This window comes from Rhamphochromis sp. 'chilingali' (assembly GCF_963969265.1).
Source record: "Rhamphochromis sp. 'chilingali' genome assembly, chromosome: 3".
NCBI classification, from domain to species: domain Eukaryota; kingdom Metazoa; phylum Chordata; class Actinopteri; order Cichliformes; family Cichlidae; genus Rhamphochromis; species Rhamphochromis sp. 'chilingali'.
Window position 1 is genome coordinate 37,200,622 of NC_137931.1, and position 16,415 is coordinate 37,217,036.

General features: G+C 41.8%; 1 protein-coding gene across 1 annotated transcript in view; it reads right to left on the reverse strand.

Moving 5' to 3' along the window:
* Nucleotides 1–13,245, reverse strand: part of grin3bb (glutamate receptor, ionotropic, N-methyl-D-aspartate 3Bb) — a gene marked incomplete at its 5' end in the record, with an annotated part of 70,102 nt that extends 56,857 nt beyond the window's left edge. The window contains one exon of the mRNA XM_080879137.1: nt 12,757–13,245. Within this exon, the coding sequence (XP_080735263.1) occupies nt 12,757–13,245 (489 nt within the window). The remainder of the gene's footprint in view (nt 1–12,756) is intronic.
* Between the last annotated feature and the right edge of the window lie 3,170 nt (nt 13,246–16,415).

Here is a 16,415-nt window from a genome sequence, read left to right on the forward strand (position 1 = left end):
TGTGTGTGTCTGAGTTTGTGTGTCTCTGTGTGTGTGTGTGTGTGTCTCTGCGTGTGCCTGAATATGTGTGTCTGAGTGTGTGTGTGTGTGTGTGTGTGTGTGTGTGTGTGTGTCTGAGTTTGTGTGTCTGTGTGTGTGTGTGTGTGTCTCTGCGTGTGCCTGAATATGTGTGTCTGAGTGTGTGTGTGTGTGTGTGTGTGTGTGTGTGTGTGTGTGTCTGAGTTTGTGTGTCTCTGTGTGTGTCTGTGTGTCTCTGCGTGTGCCTGAATATGTGTGTGTGTGTGTGTGTGTGTGTGTGTGTGTGTGTGTGTCTGAGTTTGCAGCTTTAACCGGATTGTTTTCAGCGTTACAAAATGAAAATCTCTGCTCAGTTAATCCCATCACCACAGTTAGGCTTTTACTCTGAAACCCTCCCACAGGAAGTGCTGCATCCTCTACTAAATAAAATCACATTGATAAAATTTTATATTTTCATAAAGACTAAAAACCTGCTAATTGTTTCAGAATAGTCAGTCAGGGAAGAAAGAACATGAACCCTTTGATGTTACTGCCTCGGTTCAGCTGATTGATCAGTTAGCTGTCTAGAATAAAACTAATCAATAATCAACAAAAATGATGGTTAATTTCCACACAGCTGAGCTGAACACAGCTCAGTTAACAGCATGTGGTGGACTTTGAGCTTTGGTCCGCTTTGGTCCGCCCCTGTCAGAAGTACAGGGGCGGATCAGGAGAAATTTTCTTAGGGTGGCATGAAAATCAAAGCCTTTGTCTCACAGGTGTTACATCCTGTTACATCATTATATATATGAGGTTAAAATACATAAAATACAGTAAGTACACACATGTCTCATGGAAATATTGTCTATAACTTTGTTTTCTTTGGCCCAGATAATTAAAGATTGCAGTTACAGTGGGGCAAAAAAGTATTTAGTCAGCCACCGATTGTGCAAGTTCCCCCACCTAAAATGATGACAGAGGTCAGTAATTTGCACCAGAGGTACACTTCAACTGTGAGAGACAGAATGTGAAAAAAAAATCCATGAATCCACATGGTAGGATTTGTAAAGAATTTATTCGTAAATTAGGGTGGAAAATAAGTATTTGGGTCAATAACAAAAATACAACTCAATACTTTGTAACATAACCTTTGTTGGCAATAACAGAGGTCAAACGTTTACTATAGGTCTTTACCAGGTTTGCACACACAGTAGCTGGTATTTTGGCCCATTCCTCCATGCAGATCTTCTCGAGAGCAGTGATGTTTTGGGGCTGTCGCCGAGCAACACGGACTTTCAACTCCCGCCACAGATTTTCTATGGGGTTGAGGTCTGGAGACTGGCTAGGCCACTCCAGGACTTTCAAATGCTTCTTACGGAGCCACTCCTTTGTTGCCCGGGCGGTGTGTTTTGGATCATTGTCATGTTGGAAGACCCAGCCTCGTTTCATCTTCAAAGTTCTCACTGATGGAAGGAGGTTTTGGCTCAAAATCTCACGATACATGGCCCCATTCATTCTGTCCTTAACACGGATCAGTCGTCCTGTCCCCTTGGCAGAAAAACAGCCCCATAGCATGATGTTTCCACCCCCATGCTTCACAGTAGGTATGGTGTTCTTGGGATGCAACTCAGTATTCTTCTTCCTCCAAACACGACGAGTTGAGTTTATACCAAAAAGTTCTACTTTGGTTTCATCTGACCACATGACATTCTCCCAATCATCTGCTGTATCATCCATGTGCTCTGTGGCAAACTTCAGACGGGCCTGGACATGCACTGGCTTCAGCAGCAGAACACGTCTGGCACTGCGGGATTTGATTCCCTGCCGTTGTAGTGTGTTACTGATGGTGACCTTTGTTACTTTGGTCCCAGCTCTCTGCAGGTCATTCACCAGGTCCCCCCGTGTGGTTCTGGGATCTTTGCTCACCGTTCTCATGATCATTTTGACCCCACGGGATGAGATCTTGCGTGGAGCCCCAGATCGAGGGAGATTATCAGTGGTCTTGTATGTCTTCCATTTTCTGATGATTGCTCCCACAGTTGATTTTTTCACACCAAGCTGCTTGCCTATTGTAGATTCACTCTTCCCAGTCTGGTGCAGCTCTACAATACTTTTCCTGGTGTCCTTCGAAAGCTCTTTGGTCTTGGCCATGGCGGAGTTTGGAGTCTGACTGTTTGAGGCTGCACTCTAAAAAGTAATTAATGGGATCTTTAGTCATTACTTACATATATATGTTGTTGTGAAATGAAAAATCAAGTTCATAAATACTGTTAGACTTCCTAATTAAAATTTTTATTTTATTGAGTTCGGGTGACACATAAATTATGCCTCTTTACTCAATATATAATCGTGATTTGTCTGAATTTAAAATCTTCTTTTAATCAAAAAACAATATAATTTTAAGTTCTGTCGATGTAAAATACAACTTGATGACGTGTAAACAGCTCATAGTTCCCTTCTTCTACACAAGCGGACATATTCAACAGCACGTGTTCAAGGTTTATCAAGAGCTGTGTTCGTCGCGAACGGTGAGTAATTTTATGCGAAATTACACATATCTGCAGTCGCTCTGGATTTTGTTAGTTTACTTTAAAACAACGACGTAACATACATAACATACATCTTAGCTTGCCCCCGCGTTTGTGTGTTTTAATATACACACAGCAGCTAATTCCGCGATAGCATAAATTGTTGGGCTCTTTTTGGAAAATTTAACACTGACGTTACTCTAATGCAGACCACTGTAATTGTCTTATAATTTTTAAAAGATAGCGGACGTTGTTCGCCCCGGCGCAAACTACTATGCTAACGTAGCTAGCCAAGCTAAGTTGTGTTCACTGTGATTTTATTTTTGAAATGTGAAATTTATTTTTTGAAGGGAAGCATTTTATGTTAGTAATTGTTAAGAAACGCTTCTAAATTTTCGTAACGTTACGGGGTGAAGTTCAACCCCATTGGCTTCTGCGCAGGAAGTGCGGTCGCCATTAGTCCGGTGTGTCTGTTGACCGCTAAGAGCGGTTCTTCACCGGCTGCTCGGCCTATTTTCACAGGTAAAAGACCAGACTTAAGTGCACGTGCCGCATATGGTAGGCTAGTTAGCTGTCCCTAATTTTTGGGTACTTTCCGTGTTTTGTAGAGACGAAGAGGCGACGTGCATTGGCACTGGCTGTAACATTTATATGCCTCAATAAAGGTTGAAAGTAAGAAAAAAATCAATAGCGGGCCGCCATCTTGGTTGGGTCCCCATTCGCCACCAGTGCATTTTTTCTACTGAGGAATGTATTCACCCATGGTAAATAAGGAAAATGTTTAAATATTTTTCCAAACAGATAAGGCAAGAAAGGTCAATAATCCCACATATGGTTTCAGTAGTATGCCAGTTTTTGCAACACTAGGGTGCACAAAAATGACCATAGCTGCTGACTCAGCATTGATTCCAATTTGGTTTTGGAGAATGAAATGAAAACAGATCAAGTGGGATTTTTGACATTGTAGCTTGTGTATAAAAAAGTTTGGGTTTTTTTTTCGTATTTACTGTCAGAAATGATTCTGTCCTGTCATGCCACACCTTATGTTTGCTTTTGTTGATAAAAAAAAACTATATATATATATATATATATATATATATATTATTTATTTATTTATTTATTTTTTGAGTTAACACATTCCTCAGTAGAAATACATGCACTGGGGGCGAGTGGAGACCCCTCCAAGATCGCGGTCGTTGGGGATACACGCTCCAACAGACTGGCCCAGTCCATGTCACCTCTATGTATATTTGATCTATGGAAAGCCACGTTAGGCCTTCCAGCACCCAGTGTATTCAGGTCTATGTAGTTTTGAATGTTTGGTTCTAGCTCACACAGCTTTGACAGGTGAAACTTATTCACTGTATTGAAGACTCACAGGTGAAGTTGAAAATACCATCTTTTGTATTTTTGTGCAGGCACAACTTTCTGGTGTTATACACTGTCCTGGCGTTGCAGATCTAGGGGTTCCAGTTAAGACGTGGTCAGCCTTCTAAAGAAAGTGGGAATCTCACCGAAATATTCAGTTACTTTGCTGTGTTTCTTGCCAGGACAAAGGCTCAAACCATCATCTTCTCCTGGTATCGAATACCAAGGGACCTTCTGAAGTAAGCTTTAACAAGTAAGCTTGAATTGAGTAATTCAGAATCATGAAGTATGGATTGGCCTTGCAAAATCTGTAAATTTGCAACCTCCACTAAGGAAGAGCTGATGAAACATTATAGGTTACGCCATATCCCCAGTGTACAGCCTCTGCCATGTCCTTACCTAGATTGTTTTTGTTCATTTAAGTCATGGGGTAGCCTAAAATCACACAGATCAAGGAAACACTCAACTCACTCAACAATGAGAACCTCTGAAATACTCAGTTTCTGTTGCCAGTTCTGTAATGTGGGCACATTTTCCACTGAAAAAGAGTATTTTGAACACCTTCTATTTTTTTCTATCAATCAGGACAACACAGTTGAAAAGCGCAGAGAAATTGCTATTCGCTGCCTCATAGTCTATCTTGGAGAGAAGGAGGAGGATCTTTTCAAACAATACAGCGCAAGTACTTGAGTTGGTTTTTAATTTTTTGTTTAGTTTTGAATGCATGTCTCTGTTGGGTCTTTGTGTTTTGTTCATTGGATTTTCTGTTCAGGGTTGAGTATTTAAGTCATTCAGTGCCATAGACATCTTTAGACGTCAAAATGAATCCGAACGCTCAGTGCCATAGATGCCTCTTGAGCTTTTTATTGAATTGAGAAGGTGGTGGAGTTGATTACATGGATAAAATCCCACCAGCGTGACAGTCGGCTCTACTGAGAACGAGTATTGTGGCGCGATTTTTGATCCAGCTTGTCATTTCGAGCTTGAGGTGTCTGCAGCCTGACGTCATGGTTTTTCTAGCGATTCCAGTGAACATGAACCGGATTTATCTGACCAGTATCTCCTGTTAGAAACTTCTGAAGGCAGCAGGGACCAGAATAATGAACGATTTGCTGCATAAAACGCACAGAAATGGGCGGACATGTCTCAGCCTCCACCACTCTCAGCACTGGAGCCCCCCAGGGGTGTGTTCTGAGCCCCCTGCTGTACTCTTTGTACACATATGACTGTGTGGCCACTACCAGCTCCACCACCATCATCAAGTTTGCTGACGACACCGTCGTGGTGGGCCTGATCTCTGATAACAACGAGACGGCCTACCTGAAGGAGATTAGGAATCTGGAGAACTGGTGCCAGAGGAACAACCTCCTTCTAAACGTCAGTAAGACAAAGGAGCTGATAGTGGACTTCAGCACTAAGCAGGAGAGGAACTACCAGACCCCCGTCATCAACGAGTGCCCAGTGGAGAGAGTGGACAGCTTCAAATACCTCGGAGTTCACATCACGCAGGACCTGTCATGGTCCTGTCACATCAACACCGTGGTGAAAAAGGCCCGACAGCGTCTCTACCACCTCAGACGCTTGAGAGACTTCCAACTGCCCTCCAAGGTGCTCAGGAACTTTTACTCGTGCACCATAGAGAGCATCCTGACGAGAAACATCTTAACCTGGTTCGGGAACAGCACCATGCAGGACAGACGAGCTCTACAGAGGGTTGTGCGGTCAGCTGAGCGCACCATCCGCTCCGAGCTCCCTGACCTGCACTCAATCTACAGCAGGCGGTGCTGGACCAAGGCCAGGAAGATCGTGAAGGACCTCAGCCATCCCAACAACAGACTGTTCTCTCTGCTGAGGTCAGGAAAGCGATTCCGCTCCCTGAAGACCAACACAGAGAGACTGAGGAGGAGCTTCTTCCCGCAGGCGATACGGTCTCTCAATCACACCACCACACAGTACTGACCCACACATACAGTTCTTACACACACACTGGACTTTCTGGACTTTGGTTTTGCACAACACTGGTCACTATATTCTTTATTTCCGGTTAATACTTGTACAGCTGCTGTTATTGTGTATATATTTATTTATATTTAGATTTCTTCATACATTCTTATATAGTTCTATATTGTGTATTTTGTTGTACAGTTATTTTATTTTCAACTTTAATTTATATATTTTATCTTATTCTTCCCAGTTAAATTTACCCTTCATTCTAATTTGTGTTGTACAGTTATTTCATTTTTAACCTTAATTTATATTTTATTCCTTCCTAGTTAAATTTACCCTTTTTAATTTTTCATATTTATTTCCTATCTTATTCATAGCCTTTTCCTTTTTTGTTTTCTTTAGGTCACGAGCAGTTGTCCAAGCATTTCACTACATATCGTACTGTGTATGACTGTGTACGTGACAAATAAAAATTTGAATTTGAATTGAATTTGAATTTGAAAATTGTTGATAGACGAACCGATGGCCGGGTGGGGGGTGAACAGACTAAGTCGCGCACTCACTTGTGCGGGAGTAACACACACACACAGACTCTCTGAATCATAAATCAGTCGCTTTTTTCTTATATATTTTTCAAATGTTGAAATTGTCTATAAACAACTATTTTTATACAAAAAATAATCTGCCAAAAGTACATTTTTACAGGTGATTTTTTTACTTCATAGTAGTAAAACATAGTTGAGATGTTGCATGAATCATTGAAACATGAAATATTTACATCAAAGTCACTGATCTGCTAGAAAAACCTATTTACACAAAGCGCTTTTGATCCAGAAACAGGTGTTTTGTCATGAAAGTTTCTCTTTTCTACTGCAGATTTCTAAATAACAGAGGTAGAAACATTTTTTTTTGCTGCTGAAAGAAGAGAGACTCATTTTTGTCATGGTGGTTTCAGAATTCACATAGTCATAGAACAAAATATTCTGTGAGCCTTCAAAATCAGTGAAAAAGCTAAATATCTCTGGCACTGAGGGGAGTATGAAATCTGAGAGTGGCTGGCACTGAATGAGTTAAGGGACATTCCAACCCTAAGTGAAGATATGTCTATTGCCATGTATAAGTGAGAAAAAAGCATTTCAGAATTACAATCCGAAGATGTTTATTGCCATTGTCATTGAACATAATTTGCTGAATAGAAACCTGTTTCCGTGATAAGGTGCAACATAAACACACAGGATAAAAAATTTTGTAGCCAGCGCAGTCATTTTCCTGATCTGGCAGCAGCTTTAGCAGAGCATAAACAATGGAAGTGAATGGCAGGTACTAGCATTTTGTGTGCAAAAGTGATTAAAATCACTCAATAATGATACCAAGTATTCCTGGGGAGCTCAACAATCATGCTGACTGCAAATGAAAAGTATGAATTGACATGAAGGATTTTCAGGAGCCGATTTAGACTTGGGACTACATTACGACAAAGCACTGCTGTAAGCCTCCACATGGTTATAACACAGCAGTTGAAGCCACTGCCGACCAGTGTCTATAAACCAACATGCTATTTGTGCAATATTTCTTCAACAAATCAAAGACCCATCCATTGTTACTGCAGCTTACCATGCTTGTATAGTAGTGGCTGTGTGTGTTTGTTTATGGAAGCTGGAGGCTTTTCCAACTGTTGTGTTATATCCATGCACCATGCAGTGGATGTTTACAGCGGTGTTTGTCGTAACTGCAATGTAGTCTCAAGTCTAAATCAGCTTCTGCAAATCTTCCGTGTTACTTTTGCACTTTTCATTTGCCGTGAACATGATTACTGAGCTCCCAAGAAATATTTGTTTTCATTACTGTTTTCATTTTTGTTAGTCATTTTAATCACTTTTGCACACAACATGCTAGCACCTGCTATTCACTTCCATTGTTTGTGCTCTGCTAAAGCAAATGGATTGCTTCCGGATCAGGAGAATTAGTGTGCTGTTTACAAAAGGCTTGTTTCTCACTTTCTAACTGTGACAATATGGCAATAGATAAAATTTCACTTAGAAGTGGAATAACCCTTAAAAATGATTTATTAGATTTTCTTTTCAAAGTGGAAAAACAAAACTGTGAAAAACAAGACATTTTTTATTTTAAACGTTGGATTATGGTTTAATTTAGCTTTTAAAAATTACAGAATGACAAAGTAAAATCACTGAAAAACACAAAAGACAACCTGTTTTAGCTTATTTTCCTACCTGTAGTAGTTCATTCCCTTATGCACGTCATCCTGAAGTGCTTGAGCTATGTATTTTATACATCCTAACATTTAATTTCTCCTACAAGGATGAGGAGGAGCTCAACGCAGACCTTGCAATGCAAATCATGAAGATTGCTATCATTGGTGATGGGCCTCCAACCATCATCGTTGAGGGATCCAAGATCCTGGAGAGGATTGATGTTGCCAGATCCTGTGCTTTGATGATGGGAGTAATCTACGCTCTGAACCTTACCTATCCCAAGCAGCTGAAATTTACCTTTGAGGTATTTCAAAAGCTATGCCTTGAGCTTGATGGACAAAAAGCCAGCTCTAAAGTAATGAATCTTTAGTTTGGTATTTTCTAGAGCAGACTTGATAGACCATTCGTGAGTGAGTTTCACAAAAACCTTATTCCTGCATTTCTGGCACTACTTCATTGTGTTTTACTAAATTTTAAAGCGCTGTTCTTAAGTCTTCTGAGTTAATGGTTTGCTGTGTCTTAAATGCTGTTATTTGCACATTTTTAAGGAATGCGTTTAATTTCTCCCATGACCTGTGTTCTGAGGGTATTGGTGTGTTTTAAAGTTTGTGTAATGCCCTCTTTAGCTGGCCTTAATCTTGAGGGTGAAAAGTCAAATATGGAAGAGAATCAAGAATACTTTGTAAGAGTGCTGACAAAGTTGAATGAAAGAAGCTTTGCTCATTTTATGTTTAAATTAGTGCATTTAATGTATAGCAGCCTGTCATCTTTTGTTTTGATTCACTGTCACATGTTAAAGTAAAAAAAAGAGGATTCAAGTAGTAGGTTTTATTACAATTTTAATACACAGTTCCTTAAGTTTCAGCGGGCAATTTGTGTTCTAGGAAACTGAAGCCCACAAATCTTGCACTTCGCATGCACGTTAAAGAATTGTGATGTTTGTTATTGTAATTAAATGGGTCTAACTCATTTGAATACATCTGTCTGAATTTCTATTCTTTCTGAGCACCAGGTACGAGTCCCTTAGCTGATGTCCAGGTATTTGGCATCACATCTGCCGCATTCAAACAAATACACACAACATCCATTTCTTTTTTCTGAAGGTCATGACACAAGCGCACACACAGCCCATGTTAAGGCTGACGTTCGTTTGGGGAAAAAAGTGATCGACAAGTTTCTAAGGTCTTAGAACCTTGACTTCTTTGTGGGCAGGCACCACCATGCATGAGCCTGCCTACGCGGTAGTCATGGTTATAAGACACAGCCAAATGATCAAGGTTGTATTTTGGAGCGAATTAGCCTGCTGGGAAACAGGTAAATACCCTTATAGAATCTCCTGTGGGACCAAAAAATTACTACACTGTAACCAAAATATCATATTTGACCAACATAAATACTATTTATGCCGACAGTTAAGTTCATTTTAATTATAAATGTGTTTTATTTTGATCAAAAAGTTACTTCACCATACATAAATATAATCTTGGATCAACTTAAATTCCTGTGTATTTGTTGACAATTATTAAGTTCATGTTACTCAGAATGTGTTTTTTTTTTTGTGGCCAAAAAGTAACTTCACTATACATAAAATTCACGTTGGATCAACTTAAATTTTTGTGTTCTAGTCGAAAATTATTAAGTTAATTTTACTTAAGAATGTTTTTAATTGTGGCCAAAAAAGCTACTTCACCATACTCAAAAATATTGCTTTGAATTAATGTTATTCTGCCAGAAGTTGGCTTAACTCAAAAATTCTAGTGGAAAACGTTAACATGTTTTTTTTATTTGAACCAATGTTTTACTTATTAGAGTGTGTGGACAGGTGTCTTTTATACAGATGATGAGTTCAAACAGGTGCCATTCATACAGGTAACGAGTGGGGGACAGAAAAGCTTCTTACAGAAGACGTTACAGGTCTGTGAGAGCCAGAGATTTTCCATGTTTGAGGTGACCAAATACTTATTTTCCACCCTAATTTACGAATAAATTCCTTACAAATCCTACCATGTGAATTCATGGATTTTTTTTTCACATTCTGTCTCTCACAGTTGAAGTGTACCTCTGGTGCAAATTACTGACCTCTGTCATCATTTTAAGTGGGGGAACTTGCACAATCGGTGGCTGACTAAATACTTTTTTGCCCCACTGTACATAAAACATGTGAATTTTGATATTATGTACTGTATAGCCTGGATGATAAGTAAGCATGCAGCCCAATAAGTTTAAAATCCAGAACCTACAAAACACAAGGTGGTTCATTTACAAACACACAGGTCTAACTATTTTTTTTAAATTACAAATAATTAAATTGTTACGTACTTAAATTTACACAAAATGCCAGAAATCTGCACTGTCATGAAACACTTTTCACAAAACATTGAAACCTAATTTGTCATGATTTATCGGGTTAAGTCTCTGGGTTCCAGGATATAACTGCCCATTGCTGACTACAATTTGAGTTTATCTTTATAATTGACCCCTAAAAGGTGGAAAACCTTGCCTTGCTTGGTATCATTCTTTTCAGTACAATCTCATTCGTCTGAATTTACAGTTATCTTTTCATTTTGACATACTGTATTAACCCAACTGATCTGAAATCACACAAAATCAAGTCGGCAAAAATTTAACATTTTTCACTGTAAATCTACAGAAGTGTTTAGTGAATTATTTTCATAACTTGAAATGCAAATATAAATTGTACATTTTAAAAACCTATGCACAAATGTTGTACACAATAAAGTTATATATTATGTATTTGCCTAAAATCGCAGCCGCTGCATCAGGCGTTTTTTCTACAACCATTTATAAATACCAAAACTAAAATGAGAGAACAATCAGGAGTCACAATAAGATGCCACACAAAGAGAGAGGAGAACACTACAGGTCTGAAACCTGCAGGCCTGACAGCAGGAGGTGTATCACTTCTGTTTCCCACCTGGAGACAGCGTTTACACTGCAGTCTGCATATGGAGGGTTTTTGGCACCAACTGTGACATTCAGGACTCGCCTCTGTTCTGACACACAAAACAAAACAACAACAACACACTAACTGTACACTCCAAACACGCTACACATCACAAATCTGTCACATCTCAAAACTCGCTGTCGATATTGCTCCCTCTCACTCTCTTTCATCACCATCACTCTGAAAAATTTCCCCTCTTCATAAATAACCAAATCCCACGTGTTGCTGTGTCATTTCTATTGGTCGATGTGGTACACTTTTCCACGAAAGGGTGGCATTTTTTTCCTTTTCTTTTTTCCCTGCTGCCCTTAGAAAATCCTGTTTTTACTGTTTCTTCCTGCACAAAACATGACGCTAGTATTCAGAAAATTATATATTTTTTATTAGAACTCTGGTTTTAGTGGCCTAAAAGTAAAACGTAAAAATTGGCATGTAGTTTGAAGTCCAACTTTCAACACAAGCTGAAATAAAGACTCAGCGTGGCTGCAGCTTGTAGCTATGTCAGCTTAAATTGGTCACGTGATTTGGCAACGCAGCATGTCTGTGGACCCCAGACGGTTACTACATTCCATTTCCAGAGTGTAACAATTAGCCACCTGTGCTGAAATCTGAAATGCCCATAGTTTTGATTCAAAATGTGCTCTAGCGCAATCATAAGCATCGGTTGCTACTGACTTCAAGAAATAAAGCCAGTTCAGGCTAGGGGCTGGACCATTTTTTAGTGGTGGTAGTTTTAGAATTTATATTCAATGTTAATTGTAACCAGGCTCAAAGTGGTAATGCTACCTTATTTTAATAAATAGCATTGTCATATGCAAAACTTGGGTGGCATGAGATTATTTTAGGGTGGCATATGCCACCCCATGCCACCCTGTAGATCCACCCCTGCTGAAGTTTAATTCAATTAGCAGTGACATGCACAGTGCCTCCGCACACTTACTGATATCAACGCCACACCTGGAGAACAGAACAGGAAGTCCAGCATCTCTGTTTAAAAGACGTTTCTCTGCTTTGTATCAACATTGATGCGGCTCAGGCTTCAGACTTACAGTGACGCTCCACCCACAACAGAGGCCAAAGCATCATCTGCTCGTGAGCTGAAGTTTAACGCAAGGACCTCTCGTGGTTGTGAAGATGATGAAACATCATCTTCATGGAAACCAGAATTAAATAATACTTTAGATGTGACTGTGTCAGCACCAAGGTGCCACCACTGTCACCTTTAGATGGGCAGGACTAATTTCCAAAGTCTTCATCAAACCAACTTCTCCTGAAACATCCACGGAAAACATTCTGTCTCTCTTAACTGATCAGTCAGTTCACTGATAAATCTGATCGGTCCAGTCTCGACTTGCAGGAACTTCTCCTCACATCAGACCAGCTTTGATTTTTCTCATCCAACCTGTTACACACCTGAGCTCCACCTAACCTGAGCTTCTGTTAATCAGCCTCAGATGGTTTCTCTGCTACTCCCTTTCTGTTCCCCCATGTTCTCCTCCCTGTTCTCTGTTCTCCTCCACATTCTCATCCCTGTTCTTCAGTTGTTGAAGCTTCAAAGTGAATCCATGAGAGCAAATAAGCAAACGCACACATACGCGCAAGCGCAGTTCCCCCCCGACACACCTCCAGACGTCACACAGGTCAAGGTCAAACCGGGGACTCGGACCGGGTGGTTCCGGGCGGTTCCGAAACACTTGCCCAGGGTCCAGGTGCGGGCTCGCGCAGGCGCAGCTCTTACCTGCGTGCGGAGCGGCTCTCCGTGCTGGAGGACGCTGATGAAGGGGATCTCCAGGGAGGAGGCGGTGAGGTCCACCTGTAGCAGCTCCTCGCGGCTCTGCGGGAACGCGAGCACGGCGGACACTCCCTGCACCACCACGCCCTGGCACGCGCAGCGGAGCAGCGACTCGGGGTCCGCGGCGGTCAGCTGCCGGGGCACGAGCTCCAGGCTCAGGTTGTAGGGCAGGAAGTTCACACGCTCCGGGTCCCGCTCCAGCTCCCGGTCCCGGCTCACCGCGGCCGCCGCGCGGCTCAGCGCCGCCTGGACCTGTACGCGCGCCGTCCGCTGCGCCGGCAGGAGCGCACCGACGCGCACGGAGTGACCGATCTGCGCCAGGAGGCGGCACGGCTGCGGGTGGAGGAGGCACGGCGGTACGAGGAGGAGCTGCAGGAGGAGGAAGGCTCGGAGAGTCCGGAGGCAGGAGGAGGAGGAGGAGGAGGTGAGAGACATCCTGCCGCGCGCTCAGCATCGCTCCTCCGCTGACTCCTGCTGCTCCGACAAACACGAGAGGAGGCTGCTGCTCCTCCTGCTGCTCACAGGAGACTGAGGGAGGAGCAGACTAAGGAGCGGAGGGGAGGGGGGAGCGCTGTCCCAGAAACAGGAGGTGCAGAGGAGAAGAGAGAGAGGGAGGGAGGGAGAGGAGAAGCAGAGGAAGAAATGAAAAGGGGGAGGTCAAAGAGACAGAGGAGGTGGTGAGTGAAGAGAAGAGGAGCAGATTCAGTTTGTTTATTTATTTATTTTACCAACTTGTTTTATTTACTTAATTTTATTCAGTTGTCTCCATTGATGATCATTTTAATTCTTTTTTTGTTTGTTGGTGGCTTTGATGATAATCTTCTCTGACCTTCACAATAAAAGAGGCTCCTGATCACAATTTTTCCTGTTGTTATCAGAGATCCATAAAGCCTCCCTCCTTCTCCTGTTTGTATTAATCACAGGTGTATTCATCGGTATTTATTATTGGGCATCTGGAGGAGCAGAAGCAGCTGCTGCAGATGTTTTATTGAAGTTTTGAAGGACGATAAGGTCGGGAACAGGAAGCTGCTGCCGAGGCTTTCTGAGGAGAATCCAGCTCGATTCGTCATCCTCCGAACATCACAGCTGAGAGCTGGGCCGTTACATAACACACACACACACACACACACACACACACACACACACACACACACACACACAGTGTTAATATTCCATTTGAAATCTGTGCGAGAAAGTGGAGCAACAATCAGGAAATAAAAACTGACCTGAAATCATTTTTTTCCTGAGCATTTGGAGCTCTGCGTGTTTTTAATGAAAACCTCCAATCAGCTTTTATCTGTACTCTCCTGAAAACAAATGAAATCATTTTCATTACTGAGTGAGAAGGAAGAGGAAGGCAGGGCGATGCCCAGCGAGGGAAAAACTAACTGATAACTGGAAACAAAGACAAAAAATCTATCAAAGTAGAACAAAATTCTAATTTATTTATTGTGAAACATTAAATCTGAAAAATGATGAGCTGACAGGTGCCAGGAAAAAAAAAGACAGGAAGGGTGAGCATCACTGCTCACAGCAACTTCAATCAGCTCACTGACTGGTTACTATAAACAGCTGACTTACCACCTGTAGATGTACACTTTTCCAAACAGGTAGGTGTATGTGAGTGCACCAAACCAGGTGAGCAGCCAAAAACAGAGACAATAGTTCCACATTAATTACAGTTGTGTGAGTTCTGACAGGTATGTGTGATCTAGCAGGTGTGTGAGGTCAAACATGTGTGTGCGGTCAAGCAGTGAAGTCAGCGACATGCAGAGACACCCCACCTGACTTGCTGCTTAAAGAAGGAGCAGCAACCACTCAGACAGAGACTTGAACATAAGATGTACTGCTTCTGTGAGCTTTCTCCTCAGGTCTCAACTCTTAACCAATGACCACGGGCGGCAGGCGGCCTCTCCAACTTTTTCGGTCTGTGGTGTTCCAGGGCCTCACACAATGGTCCTTTTTAGGAGGAACTCCTCATTTCTAAATGAACACAAACACACCTTAATTCAGAACCGAAGAAACCAAAAGATCGCATGTAAATACCTAAAAATACTAACTGCTGCTAGTTACAGTTTGTTTAGCTGAAACTCGTCTTTCCTCTGAACAGATGTTTAGGGGCCAAGGGTCGTCGCCCACAGAGACCAGGTTAGGTCCCAGACATTCAGTCCATCACAAGCAGAACCATCTAGTTCCAGCGTTGCTCCGTACAGGCATCTGAAAATCAGCGCTTCTCTTGGCTGATATGACAGCTGGTCCAGTTTCAGGCTCTGGTTTCTTAGGTTATCCTCTAATGTATTTATCACACCACATATGTCAATCAGCAGTATTATTCACTCTTGTTGGGTCTTGCTTCAATCAAAGTTCAAAGTTCCTCACCACCTCCTCAAAGTTCACATCTCCATTAGTTTGTCACCTGAACATTAGATGGTCACTTTCTCTCCTCTCGGTCTCTTTTGTTCTTTAATTGTGTGCAGCAAGATAATTGGTTCATATGTTCCCTGTTCAGCTCCTGATTGCTTCTTTGGGAGAAGGTGAAGGAATAACAACCTCCTTACTGTTAATGTTAAATATTTCTATTCAAGATCCAGACTTCAGGCCAATTTTCAGAAAAATACCTGGAAAAGTTCCTCATGGTTTTGATAGACAGTAGATGAAGCTCCATTTTGGATGCATCAGCAGGGATGATGAGACAGAGTACCGGGCTGTGGTCGACTCCTTTGTCACGTGGTGTGAGCAGAATCATCTGCAGCTCAACGTGGCAAAGACCAAGGAACTGATCGTGGACTTCAGGAAGACCAGGAAACACTTGACCCCTGTTTCAATCCAGGGGGTCAGTGTTGACATTGTGGAGGACTATAAATACCTTGGAGTACACATTGACAATAAACTGGACTGGGCTAAAAACACCACAGCACTTTACAGGAAGGGCCAGAGTCGTCTCTATTTTTTGAGGCGACTGAGGTCCTTCAACATCTGCCAGAAAATGCTGAGGATTTTCTATGAGTCTGTTGTGGCCAGTGCGATCCTCTATGCTGTTGCATGCTGGGGGAGCAGGCTGAGGGTCGCAGATGCCAACAGACTTAATAAACTGATCCGTAAGGCCAGCAATGTTGTGGGGATGGAGCTGGACTCCCTCAAGGTGGTGTCGGAGAGGCGGATGCTGTCCAAGATAAAGACAATGTTGGATAACACCTCCCACCCACTCCATGACATGCTGGTCAGTCACAGGAGCTCGTTCAGTGAGAGACTGAGATTACCGAAAAGCACCACTGAACGACACAGGAAATCATTCCTGCCTGTGGCCATCTCCCTGTACAACGCATCCACTTAACACACTGTTTGCTGCTACAACTACACATGTTTCTTTTCCAAATATTTATTTATAAGTGACTTATGTATGTATGTATGTATATATATGTATATATTGTACTATTCTTAGTTAGCGTATTGTCTGTCTTGTCTTAATGTTGGTTTAAAATGGAGCACTGTAACAAAAAATAATTTCCCCCAGGGATCAATAAAGTATTCTGATTCTGATTCTGATTCTGATTTTGAGCTGTTTCACAGATTTCAACTGGAAAACAAAACATTTAAAGAACATC